Raw genomic sequence first — 21,290 nt, 5'->3', positions numbered from 1 at the left:
TTACACCCAGCTGGCCCGGCAGCGCAACGGACACACCGAGGCCAGCAGCAGAGTCAGAGTCAACATGCGTCGAACCCCACAGCTCCGGGTCTCCATCCCTCCTCATCGGTCCATCAGAAGTCTCTGTCTCATGCTGAAACCCGGTCCCGGAGCGCTTGCGTTGATCCCGGTCCTCATGCGTTATAGAACCGAACCCGAGCGTCCTTTCTGCGCAACCTAAGTTTGTGACTCTGAGGGGGCGAGAAGTTGCAGACTACACCAGTCTGCGTCCAGGACGATCCTCATTGGACCAGCTCAGATGCTGACGTCACAGCTGGACTCTAACTGGTCGGGTGGATCAAAAACATTATGGATACCTGCTGACCGTGTGATGAACAAACAGACCAGAGGCCTGGGCCAGGAATCGGTACTAACATACCCGGATATCTCTCTGTTACCTGGGTGGACTTTCCCAGACATTCAGGATCCTGATCAGCGGTACTACGTAGCTGGCGTTTTCCATCTAGATCACTGCGCGCTCACATAAAAGGGGCGGGGTCTGCAGCGTCTGACCAATCACAGACAAAACAGAAACCCTGCAGAGCCGCTACTTCCACATGAAAGAGGGGACAATTATTCTTCACAAATGTGAAGAATTAAACACATCATCTAGGCCAGAAGCAGCAGGCCAGATATATCCGAGTTTGTTAGTCACACTTCTTAGTCCAGGCCTCTGGAAGCCTGCAGACAAACATTGGTCTGTTTGATCCATAAACAATAATCAATAAAACTTCCAATTATCCTTCAGAACTTCACTCAGAATTAAAAGTAAAAACAGAAACATGAAATCAGATTATTTATATTTTATTAATATTAATAGGAAATATTTTCTTCAGCTTTTGCTTAAGATTTTATATAAATATGTTTTTACACAAGTTCAGAAAAAAATAAATCAACATCTGTAGAAAAATATAGAAAATATATCAACAAGAAATAAGATAAGACGAGTGGTTCTAGTGATAAACGCGGTTTCCATCCAGTCTTTGGTTCTGATATGATCCAATATACAATAATCAATCAACCAATCAATCACCAGGCCCAGTATAAACACTCTGATGAGACGCCCAATCACAGCTCAGATACAAACAGCAGCACATGGACATTGGGAGGCCTCCTGTGATTGGATAGTTCACCAGATACTAGTTACTAGACACAAAAAACTAGTTAATATCCATGAAAGACTACTGCGAATAAAAGACTAGTTAATGAGCACCAGATAGATTTTAGTCTACTTTAAATAATTGTATGACCAGAAAACCAGTTACTGTGCAACTATAGTTAGTTAATGATGAACAGGTGGGAAAGTTTGTATAGGATTCTAGTTAGTGTGCACAGGAGGCTAGTGAGTGTGTTGTTTACTATGTTTTGGAAACTAGTTAGCATGGTCAAGAGACTACCATTCCTAATAGACTAGATAGTTAATATGCACCAAATAGTGCATTTGCTGTTGTATATAAGACTTGTTTAGTAAGGTGAACCAGATACTAATTAGCGTTAATAAAAGATTTGTTTGTGGCAAATAACTAAAAATGTATCCTAGTTATTTTTCTTCAGAGACTTGTTAATGTTAATTAGTTATTTCTGGCTTCTGCTCACCACATAATATGTGTTAGGAACCAGTTAAGCTAGGTCATGAATTAGTTCATGACTGAAAAATTAATGAAAGAATAAACAGACACTAACTTTAACTCAATCCTGGTTAGTGTGAGAAGTGGTAAATGAGTTATGCTACAGCTGTTAGTATTCATCAGAATAGTGTTCATTGGATTGATGCAGATGTACAATTATACCAATGAATGTTAAAAACTAGTTTCTTTGCAAGTTGGTTTTAAACTAAAACCTATTCAGTAAACTTTTAATAATAATTAGCATTAATGAACACTAGTTAATACTACTGGGTAAGTAAACTACCTGTTAGACCCAGAAACAAGTTAGCACACTACACTTACTAGTTACCTGCAGTAATAAAAACCATCTTAGAGACTAGTTAGTGCCCATTAAACAGCAGCTAGTACAAGTACTGAAGGACTACTTAGTTGAAATTAAACTGTAGGCAGAGAACAACATCTAGTTTACAGAGAAGTTTGATTGATCATATGAAAGTGTTTCCTGATAATTTGACTTTTACCTGGTCATCTGACCATTTATGATCAGATGACCAGGTAATCCGAACCCTTAATACAGATTTATTTTACCATCATTTGGATGAAACATAATATTTCTGGTGAACATGATGAACCAATGTGAAGCCGTACGTAGACATCGCCTGAAGGATCGACGCCACTTTACGTTCTGAAAAAGTTCAGTGAAAAAAGCATTCTCTCTTTTTTAATAATTAAATAACCTTTAAATTAAATAATCTGATAATCAGTTTTTTTGACCTTCATATTTCCCTCTGCAGCTTTTTTATTGTCTAAGTTTTCGGTACATACACTCCTGGAATTCCACCTTTATGATTGTTCTCGTTCTCTAGTTGAAATCGGGAAAAACTGTTGAATGATTATGCATCAGCCGGTTCAATCTCGGTCCAGAAACAGGTGAGTCTCACCTGTTCCCCCGTCCCTGGCTTTGGGACACAGGCGGCTCAGCAGGATCTCAGAGTACACCTGGTTCACTGGTCCTTTAACATGATAGCTTTGGGGACTGGACCCAGTCTCCTGGTCCGTGTCCAGCACGGTAGGTTGGAATTCTGATCCAGCTCTGGCAGGTCTGACTCCAGCAGGTCCGACCTTTTTGGTGAAAGATTGTGAGTCATCAGATGTCTTCAAGGACCTAAACTTTTCTACCTGAGAAGAGGAGATTTGGTTTGAGGCAGTTAGTCTGGACCAGGCCACCAGCTGCAAACTCTGTGAACTGGAATCTTTCATTTAGGAACTTGAATGTTTCCATTTTGAACAGCATCAGTTGTTTTGGCAAATGGTTCAGTAAATTAGAAACTTTCTTTTGGAAACAAGAATTTATGTTTTGGGAAAATGCAACTTTTAAAAATGACAAACTGATTAGAACTGGAACTTTGCTTTTGGGAACTAAGAAAAGAATTTGGGGAGAATAAAAATAACTTTGGATTACTGAAAAATCCTGACTCTTGGGATAAATCGGCGGATTTTCGGGATAAATCAGCCGATTGTTCAGTTACCTCGTGGAAGTGGCAGGCACATCGTCCCTGCAGGAATTCTTTGTATCGACCCATCGTGATGCTGAACGTGTCAATGACCTCATACCCATGATGCTTTGCAGCGGCGATGACATTTTTGTTCTCTTTAAACAGGTTTTGTATCTCCACCTGGAAAAGGAGAACATCAGTAGGTCTGATAACCTTCAACATGTACATGGTTTTAAGTGGCAGCAGGAGACACACCGACCAGGCTCAAAGACCGGACCCCGTCCACAGGAAGATGGAAGCCCAGGCCCAGAGACTTCACCACCACCAGGATGTTACCCAGAAACTCTCTAAGGAAGAGGAGGAGCAGGTGGAGTATTTTTTATCAGGGATCAGTGTGAGGTCTACTGCTAGATGAAACCTGTGTCAGTGACTCTTACCTGTCCAACACCTCCTGGACTGTCCTCAGATGGTTGGTATTTAGCCACTGGACTCCACCCACCACCAGAATGGTCCGATTAGAATTCTCTAGAGGTCGGGACCTTTACAGAAGTAATCATGGAGGACCATTACAAGCAGCAGTAAAGATGAACTCACTTGTTCCCACCTCTACCTGACAGGTAACTTCCTCTCACCTGGCGAGCAGCTGCAGCAGCGCCTCCCTGAACGTCGGCCTTCGCTTTCTGTCCAGCCAGAACTGAGGGTAATATGAGTAGCTGACCTGAGTCCGTCCTCCATTCAGGTACGGGTAAACCAGCGTGTCGTGAGCTTTCTCCCAGTCCTCCAGACTGGAGTTGACTCGCTCCATTAGGAAGTACATCATCCCGCGATTGGTTGAGTCCCCGATGAACAACACCTGAGGGGCAGCAACCACAGGTGAGCCGTCTCCTTCAGGACAGAGACCAACCCGATCAGAGACCTGAGATCAGATGACCTCACCTTCCTGTCACTCATACACTCCTGCAGCAGAGGGCGGGGCACCACCTTGTGGTAACAGCCATCTGCTTGCCAGGCAACCTCTCTCCAATCACACGTCCTGTTGTCAGAACAGCTGAGACACGGAACCACCCACCGGCCTGAATGACAAAGACACAGACTAAAGGTGAGACTGAGACAGGTGAGACAGAGATGAGAGGTGAGATAGAGACAGACATGTGAGATGGACACAGGTGAGACATCAGACCTGGGACATGTCCTGAGCTGCAGGTCTGAACTGGAATCTGAGACGTAATGTGAGGCTGAAGACCACAGGAGACACCAGGCTGGACCAGGAGACCACAGTCCTGAAACACAGACAATAGATGGAAAAGCAGGTGAGATGGTTGGAGGGGGGGGGGCACAAAAGGTAGGATGGGGGACAGTAGGCAGGACAGGGGGCAGTAGGTAGGATGGGGAGCAGCAGGTAGGATGGGGGACAGCAGGTAGGATGGGAGACAGCAGGTAGGACGAGGGACAGCAGGTAGGACGGGGGGCAGTAGGTAGGACGGGGGACAGCAGGTAGGATGGGGGACAGTAGGTAGGACGGGGGACAGTAGGTAGCAAGCGGTGTTTCCGTGGAAACACTGAGACAAGTCAGTGTTTCCATGGTGTTTCAGTCAGTGCTGACAAGAGCTCAGCCTTAACCAACATTGGTTGGTCCAAGATCTGATCTCAGGATCTGGTTTCAGGACCGGGACTCAGGTTTTAGAACCTCTGATGAAGACTCCAGGGGCCTTATTTATCAGACTGAGCATAGCAAAGCAAACTACAGGCTGCGTTTGCAGCGCAAAAAGGAAATGCTGACACTTCTACTTTCAGATTTATCAAAGTGTGCGCACACATGTACCACGCCTGTTTCCGTTTATAAATCAGAATCAACTCTAAAGCAGGCGCACGTGAGGGAACGCCTTGCTCCGCCCACATGGTGGCTATAAATGGTCAGGTGGACGCCTGTAATACATATTCATCACATCATTTCCATTATGGCTTGGGTGGGCAAAAGAGTTAAGAAGTGGAATTTTTCAGGGTGTGAGACAGAGATCCCGATGGACCACGTTGACAAAGGTAAAAATGTTTAATTGGTGGGCACGGTGTGGGCATTACTGGTGTCAGAAAGGCAGAATAGTGGCAGCAGGTGGAGATGCTGTCATCACAGTGTCAGAAGGGAAGACACGCCAGAGGCATCGGAACATCCGGCTAGATATCTCAGTCGGTAGAGCATCCGTCTGCCATTTGCCATCCGGGAGATCGAAGTTCGATTCCCACAGGGGTAAAACGCTTTGGAGAAAAGCATCAGCAAAATGACAGAAAAGATGCTGGTAATTTGTTTTAATTTATAAGAAAAATATGTACAGATACATCTGAGATTGGAAGCAGTTTATTTAGAATTAAATAATATTTCTTTTATGTTGCTGGGTGCTCCAGCTGGGTGGACTGTGCTCCAGTTGGGTGGGCGGTGCTCGAGCTGGGTGGGCGGTGCAGAGGGACACAATCACCACTATTAACCAGGTGGCCGAGGAGTTGCAGGAAATAAAGACCGTGTGGACAGAAATGAGGACAACAATAAAAAAGCATTGTGTAAGAATAAATAAATGAAAGAAATCCTCCTCTTGTTTGTTTCATTAGCGTAGCATCACTTCTAGACCTCCAGCCTCCAGTCTGGTCCCGCTCTGCTGGAATGAAGGACCAAAGCTACTTTCCACACTGACTGCTACATGCTGGCAGCAGACTGGCACCTTATTTAGCTGGAAGGATTTTATAACATGCAAGTTTTGTTTCACAATGACAGAACATGTTTTAGTGGTTGAGCTTCTTATTAATATCAAATCCTGATTTTCCCCCGAGCGTGGATCTTAGGAGAATAAATATGGAATGTGCATCTTTATTTCTACAAACAGCTTTAATATCTAACATGTGGTGTGAACGGTAATAGTGGATTGTGTAGATTTTGTGCGTATACCTGGGTCAGAGTTGCGAGGAGGTAGCAAGTTTAGTTTTCATAAATTGCAAAAGTTGACAATATTTGACGTTTTTGTTCCTACGCTTTACAAATGAGGCCTCTGGTCTTCATCTTCACCTCCTCTTCTGCTCACTTTTAATGTTATGATCTTCCCCCTCCTCAAACTCCCAGTCTTTTCCCTCCTCCTCCTTCTAGTCTTCCTCCTCTTCCTCATCCTCTAACTCCTAGTTTTCCTCATCTTTTAGTCTTCCTCCTCATCCAAGCACCGTTTCTTCATCTTCATCAGATCAGAGGTCAGAGGTCAGATGAACCCTTCAGGTAGGTTCAGGGGCCCCTCGGAGCTGCCATGTCTGGCTCTGACTTCACAGCCACCGCCGTCCTCCACGTCCTCCCAAACACTTGCTTTTCTTCTTCTTCTTCTTCTTGTGCTGCCACAGGTTTTCTCGCGGCAGCGTCACATTCCTCAAGCTGGCGACACAGCTCGCAACAAAGTGCAACAAGAAAACTTAACAGGGATTTTCTTGTTCGTACCTGAGCTCAGAGTAAACTCTGGGACTGGGACGGACGGCGGGACACCAAACGCACCGCCAGGCTTTCATCCCACAACAAGCAGACGTTTCAGGCCAAGCCGCCACGTCGCCTGGAACGCCCCTCATCAATCTCACAGATCCGCGGGTCAGAAACAAAAGCAGAGGAAACTTTTAGTCTTATGGAGAAGGAGAAGAAGAAGAAACGCTTCAAATCCCTCCGAGGTAACACACATAAATCTGAATCCATTTCTATGGCAACACGAAACTGATCAGTTAGTAGATGATCATTTCTCTGGAACAATAAATCAGTTTATTTTCTGCTTCCATGGAGATGCGTTGTCTGTGGGTCAGAGCTGATTCTGCTGCTGACCGCTGGTGTTTATTGGATGATTGAAGACATAAGAGAGTCTGGATGAATGCAGCCTAAACCACCTGACCAGGACCGAACTACGTTGGCCTCCACAGAACTGGTTTATTAGAGACCACCTCTAGAGGTCATTAACCTCCTAATGCATAAATGTATTTACAATTATTTAAAAGCTAAATAAATTCAAGAATGTAAATAAAGAGAAATATTAACAATAAACAAATAAATTATTTAAAAATAAAAGAATGAACATGTTTAGTTTAACACAAACATTAACATTATTTCTCATGTGTCTTGATGTGGTTTTATCTCTTGGAGAGAGAACCGAATCCACCAAAAACCACTACAGTGGTTTTATTTCCCCCTTTGTTTCCTGATCAACATTTCCTTCAGATATCAGCAGGACCAAGGAGAACCTGCCACCATACATAGCATTACAGAGACCTGGCTAACCACAGCACATCACAACAACATGGCATCCTAGAGGAGCATCGTTTGCCCCTCCCACCTCTGACGTGTCACATGACAGCATAACAAACATCAGGAAGTCTGATGACGAATTCCTCTTGGGGTTAGAGAGGGTCACCATTGGTATCCACCTGGTATGAATAATAAAACTAAAACAAATTTTTCATCCTAGGCTGAAGGAGGCGGAGCCACAGTACATCATGTGACCTCATTCAAACTTTATTAAATCTGACTTCAGCTCTGCAGCCTCACCGGAACACACCTGTTCTCTCATTTCATCTTCACGCCACTTCAAAGGACACACAGCATCAATGGGCCATCTGTTCCCCAGGGGCTGGCCAGGGGCCCTGCTGCCCCCAGCAGCACCTGCCCTCCTCACCTGGCCCTCCTCTAATTGAGGCCTTTAGGTGGATCAGAGAGAATGGCTGAAGGGTGCAGGGGCCACCTGGGGGCAGGGCCCACAGCTTCTCAGTGATGCTACATAACTCAACCTTTTTGGTCTCAGTTTACTGACGCGGATCAGAACCAGATTTAACGAGTTCTCCTTCTGCACATGTTCAGTCTGGGAGGTGGGAGGTTCTGATTGGGATGAGAAGCTGAAACCATCATCCCAAACGTTATGGCGCTTTCTTTTGGAAGAAGGAACCACATCCCACATGTTCCACCACATTCCTTCTGTGCCAGGGATGCCAAACATTTGTGTCTTCATTTTTGGCCCCCACACACATCACATCTCAGGCTGACTGAGAAACCCAAGCAAAAGTTTCATACCCAAACTCCAGTTACATCTGAGTTCTGAATTCCTTCCGATTTAAAGGTGTCTCTTCATCACCAGGCCTATTTTTCTGCTTCCTGCCTGAAATCACACAGAGTCAATGAAGTATATCTTCACAACTAACAGGGCTGTATGTTTAATCCTGGTCTCAACAGAAAGCTGAGACATGTGAGATTACTATTCTATTCTACAGTCATTTAGCAGACGCTTTTATTCAAAGCAACTTACATTTGAGAGTAAAAACAAAACAAGCAAGAATTCAGACAAGATGGGACATCATTATTAAATGGTAGTCAGACTGCTGTGAGTCCAGTTGGACCCAGGTGGTGTCATGTAGAGGCAGTGTAGTTTTTTGTAGTTTTTGTAAGTAATTTTGTTTAAATACAAGATCCCAAATTCATCAAACAATATAAACTAGGGCATAAGTGCACACAGCTTATTCAGTACTTGGTTGAGCCAAAGAGCTGGACAAATTTTTCTAACTTATTCTGTTAGTAGAAGAGTTAGGCTAAGTGTGGAAATGCTCCTTAAACAACTGAGTCTTTAGATGTTGGAATCCAGATATGTGTTACTGTGTCAGAGTAAATTCACCTGGAACACAGTAGAAAATGTTATCCCCTCCTAAAAGAAAACCACATTACTTTCAGTGGAAACTAGAGAATAGCAGCCCAGTTCATCTTGGAATGTGTAAAGTAATACTAGGAATTAGAAAGGTAACCCTAAAAATTTATGAAATAGTACTAGGAACTTATTAAGTAGTTCTAGGAATTAGTATAGTTCTATTAATTGGTAAAGTTGCCTTAGGACTAAATCAAATAGTTCTAGGATTTAAATAAATAGTCATAGTATTTAGAGACACGGTCCTATGCATTAATTAAATAGTCCTAGGATTTACTAAAATAGTAATTAGTAAAAGTGTTCCAGGACCTAATTAAAAAATTTTATGAAGTATTTGAATAGTTCCAAGAATTAATGCAGTAATTATATAAATTAGTAAAGTTGTCCTAAACATTTATTGTTAATTCTTCTAGGAATGAATGTAAACATAGGGGGGCGGCTGTGTCTACTGGGGCATGAAAGTGAATGATAGCACAAAACACTTATTTAACAATAAAAGTGCTGTATGAGTGAGTGTGTGAATGGTTGAATGCGATTTGGTGTAAAAGTGCTTTGAGTGGTCAACACATGACTAGGAAAGTGCCATATAAGTACTATCCATTTTCCATTCATAAAAATTGTTTAATTAATATCAATGAATTATGAATTAGTGAAGCAGGATTTAATTAAATTGTCATAGGAATTAATTAAGTCCTAGGAATTAGAAAAAGTATTAGAATTAGAAAAGTAGAATTAAAGAGGTATTAGAGGAATTAGAAAAGTAGTCCTACAAATAAATAATACTAGGAAATTATTAAGTACTTCTAGGCAGTAGTAAAGTATTCCTAGCTATTTTTAAAGTATTCTTAGGGATTAGTAAAATAGTCCTATTAATTGGTAGTTTCCCTAAATAGTTTAGGGCAACTTTAGTTCCTAATAGTCCTAGGAACTAATTAAAGTCCTAAGAGTTAGTGAAGTTGCCCTAAGAATGAATTAAATAGTTCTAGTAATTAGTAAATTAATCCTGTTAGTTAATTAAATAGTACTAGGAATTTGTGACTTAGTCCTCAAAATTTCTTAAATAGTCCTAGGAATTCATTAAATACTTTTAGAAATTAGTCAAGTATTCCTAGGAATACCTAAAATTGCCCTGAAAATATAATAAATAGTCCTAGGAATGCAGTAAATACATCTACAAACTAGTAAAGTTGTCCTAAAAATGAAAGAAATACCTAATGCCTAGGACCTAATGAAACATTTCCAGGAATGATTAAACAGTCCTACAAATTAATTAAATTGTCCTTGGAATTAGCAATCATAAAAATGTATTTAATAGTGATAGGAATTCATTAAATATGTCTAGGAATGAGTAAAATCTCTCAACATGACTGACCTGCTTAACTCTGTTTTCTGTAGTTTTCTTGTGCCGAGGCTCTGGTCCTCGTCTGCCTCCCTGCCTGCTTCTTCTTCAGATTACTAAAGTTCTGGATGAAAACCTGACATCCAGTTCGACCACTGGTCACGTTCCCATCGCCAGGAAATCAAGCTGCTTTAAACTAAACCTCTGAAGAGAACTTTGAGTACAGCTACTCAGCGTCTGTTACCATGGTAACAAATCAGGTTAAACAACTCTTAAAAAACTCTGCTTTCAGGAAGTTCAGTGTCAGATCAGAGAGCAGAAAGCTTGTTCTCTCCCCCATTGAGATGAGATTTATCTTCACTCATGACATTTGGATCAGAAGAACAACCCTCCCGTGTGGGGTCAGAACCGTGAAGCTGATGGTAACGTGATCAATATGTGGAAGCTGTTCTGAATGCAGCCTCATGCCTCGCCAGGCTGTGAGGAGAATTTAAAAGTGAAATAACACCCAGATGAAGCCGCCAACATTCCTCTGCTCCTGGACTTGGACCCAGAAATAAATCAGAACCAGAGGCCAGTGCTCAAGCTGGACAGGGACCACTCAAAAGGGCCCGATCCAACTGGATCTCGGGAGTCCTGCAAACGTGTGACATCACTTCCAGTTGACTCACCTGCACGAAGCTGCACATCACATGATCTCCAAACATGGGCATGCTGGGCCGACTCTCTCGGTGCACGTGGACTGTGTAAATCGTCATGACAGCCACCTTCTGCTCGAAACCCCCCGTCACCAGGATGCTGATTCTGCCGTTGCCTAGGCCAACTGGATAGTTGGCCATCCTGAACAGAAAAGGCTTTAAAGACATGATCTATGAGGTCAGAGGTCAGCTGACTGGGGCCAGGTTCACCTTGGTCCACATTGCTCGTCCAGGTGAACCCTGCAGGTGCTGCTGACCGGTTCTGGCCGGATCCGAACCATCACCGTGTCAAATGTCACCTCGGTGTGATACTCCTTCACTGAGGGGCTGAAGGGCGGAGTCAGGATGAGGGGGGGGTCTGTGTAGATCTGTCGTAGGTGGGGATCCACGCACACACCTGAGACACACAGAGGCACTGACGAATCACAGAGCGACTCAGCAGAGACTTTGGTCCACCGGGTCAGTTTTGTCACCAGTCAACAGAATAACAGGACATTATTAAACCAACTCTGAAAAACATTGATGCAAACATCAACATCTGCCTTTAGATTCTACATTTAAACCATGAATCATGACAATCAGAATTTTAAATTGTGTCCATCTGAGCAACGGTTAGATCACTGAGACATAAACCTGCCTTTTCTCTTAAATATTAAAAATGGACTAGATCTGGGTGGACATGTGGGAACTGTGATCTCAATGGGATCAGCCAGTGTATTCCTCTCACTTTATAAATACTGCAGTAGCGCCCTCTACTGGATGGAGTCAGATATATCTGATCAAGAACAAATAGTCAAGACAGGACAATCGTCTCACCTCGACCATACACCAGGGCCCTCATTTCTAAATCTGGCCTACATACAAAAACCAGTGTACACCATTTCTAGTCAACTTTTAGGATTCATAAAAACCAAACCGGAAAATGTTCCTACCTTCACAGCAACTCAGACCAGCCGCACACACAAAATTTGAAGGTACAGAGTAAAACCACTGAAATATGTTGTTTTATTGTGAACGACTTTGACCATCAAAATAGCATTAAAAGAAATTCAATTAAAAGAAATGAAATTAAAAGAAAAAAATGACAGACTGCTTGGCATGGGGAGGCACTAAAAACACAATGAAGTTAATTTAGATGCAATTATTTGCTGCAAGATGTATGCTTTATATTTAAAAACACATCTATCTTTTTTTATATACTTAATTAATTATCTCATGATAAATACAAAACAAATTACAAATACAAAACTTAAATACAAAATAACCTCTTACATGAAAACGAAATCAAATCAAATCTCATCTAAATCACTATCAAAAACAAAATGGACCCTCGTTTTTTAAGATTTCTTGTATTGCGAGCATTATCATCATTAAATCAGATGCAAATGGTAAAATAACGTAGGTAGGCTCAGAAACAGAAACTATCCGGACCTCACGTGGTTTGTTGTATTATAGGACCAGAATGTAACACAGTCACAAGCAAACCACTGTGGAGATTTACAGACAAACAACGGCTGGGAGCCTCTTTAAAATTAAATAATCACATTTTAAAAGGTAGAACTTTGTGTAATAAGATATCAAGGAGTTGTAAAGGTACACTATTGCTGAGTCAAGCTCTTGCAGTCTCATTCACCATCACTGTCCTTTCTCTGAGGAAAATCACTTATCAAGTCCTGAAGTCCAGCTTTCTATTCTATCAGCTGTTCTATTATATAGTATCTCCAATCATGTAATGTCATGTGTAATAGCATCACAATCATTATTTCTGGTGGCCTCCCATTATTTTGTTTTACTTAAAGGTGCTTTCAGTCATTTCACCAACAATGTCAAGAGAAATTTATTTGACTTATAATCCTCCACGTCATCGTCTCCCTCATGTAGCAACACATGAAGTCTAATTCATCTCCAGATCTGTAGACTCACAGGTGAAGCATTACATTAGTGGAAACATATATGATGCTATATGGTTGTTGCTAGTTAATCTTCTGATATCTAGAAAATGTAAATATTTCTCTGATTGGATTGAAAGCATCACCCAGTCTGCTGCACTAGAAATGTCTCTGTTCCTACTGCAAAGCAGGAGGATGAGTCCCAAACTACTGACCTGACCTACATTACAGTCATAGCTGACAAATGTTTCCAAAACAAAGAACCTTAGTGATACCAATGCACTGTAATTAAAATGTTTGCGTGATTATAAGTTTACTATTGATTATTAGATAATTTTGTTAGTATTACAATTGCATTGAGGGCCCTTCTGGGCCCCTGTCAATCATGGGCCCCTAGAATCTTTCCCCTTTACCCCCCTTTTCGGCGCCGTGCAGTCAACCTTCAGTCGCATTGTCAGACGTGTTAGACAACATCATTGGTTTGTCACAACGTTACATTAAGTTTCCTACACTGGGGCAGAACAGGCAAACAAAACAATGCAGTTTGCAGCAACGTCTGGTTTCTCCAATGTAATTGCTGCTATTAATGCACTAAAGTTGCAATAAGAACCAGGTGAGAATTAAATGAAAACAAAAAAAAACTTTAATCCCAGAGGGAAGTTGATAATTGTAAATTAAATCTGCTGTCATTAACCAAAGCATTTCATTCTCTAAACATCCAAATCCAATGTGATTCAACATGTTTCTCACCAATGATGTGGCTCATCGGCCTGGGTCCACTATAATAGAGGTGATTGCGGTTTCATTTGCAAGGATATGTACCATACTCCGTTGTTGAAGACAAGGGCTTCAGGCAGCTAATGAAAGTAATGGAACCGCACTACGTTATGGTGCCAAAAAGTCATCCCAAAGCAGTCAGTAAAAGAATGTGTAGTAGCTTCAATCGTTCATTCTAAGACCCAGCAGAGTGGGACGCAGTGTCACGGAGGTTGCCTGTGGTTAGATTCTCCCAGCTATCCCTGAAGGCATCTTTCCTCCGGTGCGCTCCTGATTGTTGATGCGCTCCACCTGCGCTGCTTGCTTTATTTACCAGTGCACAGCACCACTCCTTTGCCAGATCGTCTCGGTTTACCCTGCACGTTTCCAGCCATTATTGCCTGCCTGTGTTCTGATCTCCGACCCGTTTTCTGACCTGGAATACCTGATCCTGCCTGCCCCCTGTCTGGTAACTTTGCTGTCTATTGTTTGGAACCTGTCTGTGCATTGACCCTTGGACTGTCTTTGGATTTGATTATTGGATTTGGATAACTGGATTACTTGTTTGGATATTGGATACAGGACTTCGGACTTGGATCTGGATGTGGATGTGATCTTGGAGATTCCCCCCTAACATTACCTGTCCTCTATCTCCTCCCCAGAGGATTCAGTGGACCTCAGGGCTCTTAGGCCAAACTAACTGTTTTTCCCCTTCAGTTTTGCCACCAGCCTTGTCTCACTCTTCACATCACCACAGCCCCAGTGGATCTCTCACCGCCCTCCCAGTACAGCGAGTCCCCCTGCGTCCTTCCTCTCCTTGGCCGGTACGTAAGACGTCATTATTCTTACATCCCCATTTTTTGCCACGCTTTTGCTCACCTGGATCTCCTATTCTCACAGGCCAGTGGGTGACGTCTCCAGACCCGGATTTCCTGAGCAGTATTCAGTCCCTTATAATAAACCTGTTTTCTTACCCAACCCTCTGTCCTGATCTTTTTGTGGTCCAGCTTGCTGAACCGTTACACGCAGACTGAAGGCTGGAGGTCTGGAAGTGATGAAGCGCTTATGAAACACACAAGAAGCGGAGTTATTATATTTTTTTAAGCAATGCTTTTTTAGTGTTGTCCCAATTTCCATCCTGCAACTCTTTGGCCACGTGGTTAATATCGAGGATTGTGTCCCTCTGCACCTGCAGGACTTCCTTTGTGAGGATAATCAAAGGGTTAAAATCCTTAAAATGAGTAAATGTTTGGTACTTTGGGGCATGTCTGAACTTGTTTAAGTAAAAAGAAAATGTACAAAGACTTGCGTGGATTTCCCACTGAAACATGGTGTACGCTCAAAATCAGAAAATGTATGCACAAAAAATCCAGGTGTATGAATCGGTGTGCACGCATGAATCCAAGCACATTTCCTTTGTACATCTCTATCAGTGTGGAATAGAGCACACGTATTGGAGTACCCGACTCCTCCCTGTCCACGCTTCCATTTAAATATGCAAATCATATTTAAATGAGCTGCACTTAAGATTCCCCTTGCTGCACAATCAGAAAATTGCAAGAGAATAAGTGACAGAGAAAAGGTGAGGCCACTTAAGACATTTTACACTTTATGCCCGGAGTTATTAACACAAGTTCTTCAGACCAACAGCAATGTTTTTGTTCATATGCACTTTTTGTACATGAGGCCCCTGATGTTCTCAAACGTCAGTAAACGGCTTACCTTCATGCTGCGAAGAAGATGGCTGCATATTGGTCGACTGGTCTGTGTTACCAGCTCTGTGGGGAACAAGAAACAGGGTCATGTGACTGAGTTTGGTTACTGGATCACGTGAAAGCTCCAGGTTCTCACCGGCTGTTTGTCTGCAGCTCATAGTAACAGCTAATCCTAAGCAGGAGGTCTGAGATACTGAGAGGAGCCGAGGAGGAGGAGGAGAAGGAAGAGCTGGGATACAGCTGCAGACAGAACATCAGATAATCTGTAATCATCAGGTCCCTGAGGATTTTGTAACATCTGATGACATCAAAGTAGGTTTCATCACAAACATCACAGAACCGACCAATCAGAGGCCTGCAGGTGTGAGTGAATGAACAGCGCGTCCATCAACGTACCAACTGGAATGCTGACGGCTTCTTCAGGCGCTGCTGGAAGAGCAGCAGAAGAAGAAACTCGTCATGTGATAAACAAACGCCGAGTGTCCCTCTGCAGCCACCGTACTGTCAACGAGAAAAACACATTCTAATCAAAGAGGAAGATGGCTGACTCGTCGCCATGACAACTGCATATTTTAGAGAATGTTTAGTTTTAACCAGAATGACAGGAAAACCTCTGAGGAAGCAGATCTCAGCTCATCCTACAGTCCAGCATATATCTGCAGACACCAGGAAGCAGCAATGCTAACATGTAGCATAGCAACGTGATTGGAAAAACTCAGCTAAAAGACTCTACACCAAGCATCGGCATCCAAAGTAAACACAGTTCAAACCCCAATATGGGCATATAAGAAAACCATGACAGAAGCTTTGTCCACTTTAGAGCTTCTGCTAATATCTCCACTTCAAGCAAACCACACAAACGATGTTTCATGTGAAAGCGTAGACTGCTGATTACAAAGATGTGTTTCTCATCACTGTGGGATAAAAACTCAGCCAGTAGCAGCCAGAATCAGAAATCATGTCTTACGTCTGCTGATTTGTGAGAAAGCACATAAGAAGGAGTTTCACTGATTGACAACCAGTGAGTGAGATTTAGCTCAGATTAGTGTAGCATCACATCAGCTGATACATACACTTCCACTGGCACATAAACACACTTACATGCACATACATACTTATATAACACAAATGAAGCAGCCATACTGTACATGGAAAGATTTACAGGAAGGATTGCAGATCAGTGTGTAGTGAATCTCACTGCTGCTTTCGATACGATGGATTTTATTACATCGTAATACATCGTAATTACATCGTAATAATTATTTTATTACTATGTTTGCAACAGTCTGTTGCTGTGAACAGCACAGTACTCAAATGGTTCGAGTCCTATTTAGGAAATAGGAGTTTTTTCTGTACATCTTAAGATATATACCTCAAGGCTCCATTTTAGTTCCTATTTTATTTTCTCTTTATTTACTTCCATTTTAAAAATAACATGTCATTTCATTACTATGCAGGCGACATCAAGATTTATTTGTTTTTAAAATCTGCTGGAGATCAATGTATAGAAAACCTACAGAAACACTTGCGAGACATTAAAACATGGACGGAGATGAATTTCCTCTGCAGAAATGAAAATAAAACAGAGGTCATTACTGTTGGAAAAGCTGACCTACTGGCAGGATGCAGCAGTGCTGTTGGCTCTCTGGACTTATTTTCCTGCCTTTTAATTAAAAATTTTTGGGTTGTTTTTTATTTTAACCTCAAATTCAACAGGCAGGTCAGTGCAGTGGTCCAGTCTATTTTTTCATCATTTGAGGCTTATTAGTAGAGTCAAGCCTTATCTTCCTTGTGGTGCCCTAGAAAGGCTCATTCACGCTTTTATCTTTTCTAGAATGAACTACTGCAGCTCCCTTTATTCTGGGATTGACCAGTCTCTCCTCTGCCTTCACCGTCCTTGAAGAACTCTGAGGTCTGAAGAACAAAGGCGGTTAGTAGTCCCCATAATAATGAATATATTTTTCATACAGATCAATTCTATCGATCAATCACATGATTTTTTTATTTATTTGTACTGTTTGTTGACTTTAATGAGTTTTGTAGTGGACTCACCTGCTCCCTCTGTGCCCCTGAGGACAGGTGTGCCCATGGAGACAGCAGGAATTGCAGAGTGTCCTCCATGATCCGGTCTTTGGTGATCTGTCTTTCGAAGGCCTCGTCCCTCAGAGCGGAGAAGGTAAATTCTGTGTCCACCTGAAGACCAGAAAACAAACATCAAAGACAGACTGTCCTCTGCTGGACATCACCTGCAGGACACCTAAGATCCTCAGAGGAGGAGGAAGATGAAGGTCTCAGTTTCCTTCAGTCTGTGGACAAAATGATGATGTCATCACAGGTCCAGGTGTCTTTAGGTGTCTCCATCAGAACCACAGACCCGTTCTACAGCAGCCGCTAAAGCCAGGTGTGTCCGGTACTGACCAATCCAGGGCAGGATTAATCCTGAAGGGGAGTTTGGGTTCAGCAGAACCAGAACCAGTTCTATGATTGAGTCAACATCAAACTGGGGCCGGTTCATAGGATCTACAACAGAACCAAACCTCTCTGGGAAAAGCAGCGATGTGGGTTTTTGTGGATTCTGAGAAGTTCTGGTGGTTTACAGAGGCCACCAAACTTGATGCGTGTCTGGGCACAGTTCTGGCCTTCAGGCTCTGGTTCTGGCCCACAGGCTCAGGTTCTGACCTTTAGGCCTTCAGGCTAGGGTTCTGTCCAGACTGAACTGACTCCGATTAAGGAGATGCTGTAGTTCTCAGAGGAAATCTGAAGCACTCAGAAGTTTCTGGAGGTTCTGAGCATGCCACTCCACTTAGGACTTCAGGTACCTTCTTCCTTCAACATAGTCTCCCATGAGCAGATCCAGTTCCTGAGTTCACCACTGAGGAATGTCTGAAAAGTTCTGAAAATTTTGGGCTCTGCAGAAGGCAGAAGGACCGACATGACGAGAAGAGATGGTTGAGAAGGAAACTGATCAAAGTTCTGGACTGTTCTCGGATCAGAACATTTAACTGGTCTCAGAAACGGGTCTTCTCTTACCTGGACTACAGCAGGTGCGCTGGAGCCACTGAAGAGCAGAGTGAAGGTGAGCATCTGGAAACACGACACACACCTGAAACACAGCGAATGAGTTTTGGTCCATGTTCTGGTCCACAGATGCACAAGCAGACTCAGCATGTTGAAGTTCAGCGCGCACCTGCCAACGGCTTCCTGCTTCTCATTGGTCAACGCTGCCTGCAGCACCTGCCCTATCACCCTCTTTATCTGCCCCAAAACATGATGGGAAGTTGTTGGTCCAAGCTGCTGCAGGAAGTCTGTGATCTGGGAGGAAGAGGAGGAGATCAATGTAGGAATAAAACCAGAGGCTACAATGATGAGAGGACGTTTCACCTTCACTGACCGCCCCCTCAGCTGCTGATTGGTCATCACAACACTGATGTCATGAATGAAGGAAGTCAGAGGGGTCACAGAGGTCACCAGGACGTAAACATTCACCATGGCAACCAGAGCAGGAGGTGGGGCTTGGAAAGGAGAGCTACTGTCAAACAAAAAACACACAGCTTTGTCTTAGTCTTATTTATCAGAATTGGATAAGAACCAGACCCAGATCAGAGGTGGATCAAACTCAGATCAGAGCCAAATTAGAGCCAGACCAGAGCAAGTTTAGTGTTTCCTCTAAGAGTTTGGAGTTGGAGAACCAGAACAATTTCCAGGTAAAATTTGAATTGATAAGTTACACACCTGTCCAGAGGAAAGTGAAGCTTGTGATTGGTCAATCCACAGGAGTGGAGCTTCATGGGTAAATCTGACTCTGAAAGGAGGAACAGAACCATAAAGTTAATGAAACATGAACAGCATCTTCTGCTCTGGAACCAGTGGCGGATCTAGAAAAAATTACATGGGGGGGCAAAGGAGAGGCAAGAGGTCCAAGCAGGGTGGCTATGCTTGACGTCCTCATTTAACTATGTGAAAATCCTCCATAATCAAATGCAGTCAATAAAAATACCCACAAAACTCTTTAAAGCTATTTATTGTATTAGTATATCCTGTAAGAAAATGATTTAAAAAATTGTTATAATGGAGGGAAGAAAGCCTTCTTCCCCCCAAAAAAATAAAACAGAAAAGAAATACAAAAAAATAACTTAAATCACTGTACAGGACTGATTTCAGCCATTACTTTTAAGACAGCTTTAGGCGAAGGTTGTTGTGCTGTGCAGCAAAACGTCTCACAAAGACATCCAAATCCATTGCTTTGGCTCGCTGCTTCTCTATGCTAAGGATAGCTAGATTGCTTAAACGATCATCTGTCATGGTTGAGCGCAGGTGGTTTTTGACAAGCTTTAAAGTAGAAAAACTCCGTTCACACCCTGCGGTACTCACTGGCAAAACAATGGCAATCTTGCACAGTCTAAATAGTTCAAAGAAAACTTCCTTAAAAGGTTCCAGGAACGTCACAAACTCAGTCAGACTAGTTGGGCAAACTTTGCCATTTGCTTTGCTTCTTTCAAGAAGTCTTAATGCCTGGCGCATCTCAGTTTTTAAGTCTTGCAAGTCAGAGCCATATGCCTTAGCCACTAAAAACACCAAGTCCTCCTTTAAGAAGTCAATGTTTGATGGGTTTAATGCTTGTATACCTCTCATTATGTTACAGCTGGAGTTTGAGAAGCGTCTCTCCATCTCACCCAGCACTGAGTCGATAATGGGAAAGAATATACTGATTCTGAAAGCATCTTTGCTGTTGACATCTGCTTGGTGTCCAAGTGTGGAAGTTACAAGGCTATCAGCCAGTCTGATAGATGTTTGTTTGGATCTTTTTGATTTGGCAATGGTAGAAATATTGCAACTGTTGCACATTTCAGTCACTGCATCCCATAGCTCATCAAAGCTCTCCTCTTTGCGGTAGTCTTCTAGAGCATGTCTGAGGGCTTCAGTAAGGTCAGCTGCTTTAGTAAGGTCCACTTTGGTTGACTGGAGCATCTCAGACAAAATCTTTGTTTCACCTAGGACTTTTCTGAAGACAACAAGGAGTCCTATGAAATTAAAGTCAATCTGAGAGCGTAATCCTCTTGCTTCTACAGCTCTTTGTGGATTAGCCTCATTTGAAATGTCTTCCAGCACTCTGATAACTGCAGTCAACCTGTCCATAAGGTTTTTGCATGCAGCATAGCGACAGGCCCACCTAGTGTCACTAAGTTTAGGTAATTCTCGAGGTGGTCCATTGAACATTTCTTTTTGAACATTAGTCCACTTATTGTGAACATATGAGCCTGACATGAATGTGTACAGTCTTTCCAGTAGAGTGAAAAAACATGCAGCTTCTGGGACACTTTTCACAGAGTCAACAATCACAAGATTCAAACAGTGTGCACTGCAGTGAACATAGAACGCATATTTAGCAACTTCCTTAATTCTTGTTTGAACACCAGAACACCTGCCACTCATCACTGCAGCCCCGTCATAGCCTTGGCCTACCAGATTCTCTTTATACTGCAATCCATACTTCTCCAAGCATGATATTATTTTCTCGGTTAAACTGGCAGCATCCAAGTGTTCAGCTCTTTGGTATTCCAGGAAGCTTTCCTGAACCACACCATCATAATAATATCTGACAACTAAAGACAACTGCTCATTTTTTTTCATGTCTTTTGTCTCATCTGCTAAAATAGAAAAATGTTCACTTTCTTTGACCTCCTTGAGAATTTCCTCTCTCACCATTTCAGCTAAACACCCCAGAATCTCATTTTGAGTGCCTTTACTGGTGTACTTAGCATTCCTGGGACCTTGCGACAGTCGTCGTTTCACAAAGGCATCACGTTTGCTGATAAGATCTAAAATCTCGAGAAAATTTCCCTTGTTTTTTGATGACTGAGTTTCATCATGGCCGCGTTGGGAAATGTTTTGAGTTGCTGTCAAAAGCAAAACTTCAGCAAGAGTTTTAATGTACTCCCGGTTTTCAGTTACTTGTTTTTCATTAACATCTCCCATCATTTTGAGTACAGAAGTGTCTTTACTTGACATACTCTTGTACTGACTCCATGCTATCATGGCATTTACATGGGCATCTGAC

General features: G+C 42.6%; 1 protein-coding gene across 3 annotated transcripts in view; it reads right to left on the bottom strand.

The window, feature by feature from the left end:
• Positions 1-841: 841 nt before the first annotated feature.
• Positions 842-21,290, bottom strand: part of cped1 (cadherin-like and PC-esterase domain containing 1) — a 40,549-nt gene continuing 20,100 nt past the window's right edge. For 2 of the 3 annotated variants that reach the window (XM_041977857.1, XM_041977859.1), the window contains 17 exons: positions 18,965-19,034; positions 18,614-18,761; positions 18,420-18,544; positions 18,263-18,335; positions 17,285-17,425; positions 15,629-15,733; positions 15,369-15,472; positions 15,240-15,295; positions 11,083-11,269; positions 10,846-11,014; positions 4,323-4,422; positions 4,079-4,215; positions 3,775-3,995; positions 3,580-3,681; positions 3,402-3,489; positions 3,176-3,322; positions 842-2,825 (listed from right to left, as the gene is read on the bottom strand). In XM_041977857.1, the coding sequence (XP_041833791.1) occupies positions 2,556-2,825; positions 3,176-3,322; positions 3,402-3,489; positions 3,580-3,681; positions 3,775-3,995; positions 4,079-4,215; positions 4,323-4,422; positions 10,846-11,014; positions 11,083-11,269; positions 15,240-15,295; positions 15,369-15,472; positions 15,629-15,733; positions 17,285-17,425; positions 18,263-18,335; positions 18,420-18,544; positions 18,614-18,761; positions 18,965-19,034 (2,243 nt within the window). In that variant the 3' untranslated portion in view covers positions 842-2,555. The remainder of the gene's footprint in view (positions 2,826-3,175; positions 3,323-3,401; positions 3,490-3,579; positions 3,682-3,774; positions 3,996-4,078; positions 4,216-4,322; positions 4,423-10,845; positions 11,015-11,082; positions 11,270-15,239; positions 15,296-15,368; positions 15,473-15,628; positions 15,734-17,284; positions 17,426-18,262; positions 18,336-18,419; positions 18,545-18,613; positions 18,762-18,964; positions 19,035-21,290) is intronic. The other variant, XM_041977858.1, reaches the window with a different exon arrangement.

This window comes from Melanotaenia boesemani, chromosome 23 (genome assembly GCF_017639745.1).
Source record: "Melanotaenia boesemani isolate fMelBoe1 chromosome 23, fMelBoe1.pri, whole genome shotgun sequence".
Taxonomy (NCBI): domain Eukaryota; kingdom Metazoa; phylum Chordata; class Actinopteri; order Atheriniformes; family Melanotaeniidae; genus Melanotaenia; species Melanotaenia boesemani.
Note: the sequence above shows the minus strand (reverse complement) of the source record. Positions and strands in the feature narration are given on the sequence as shown.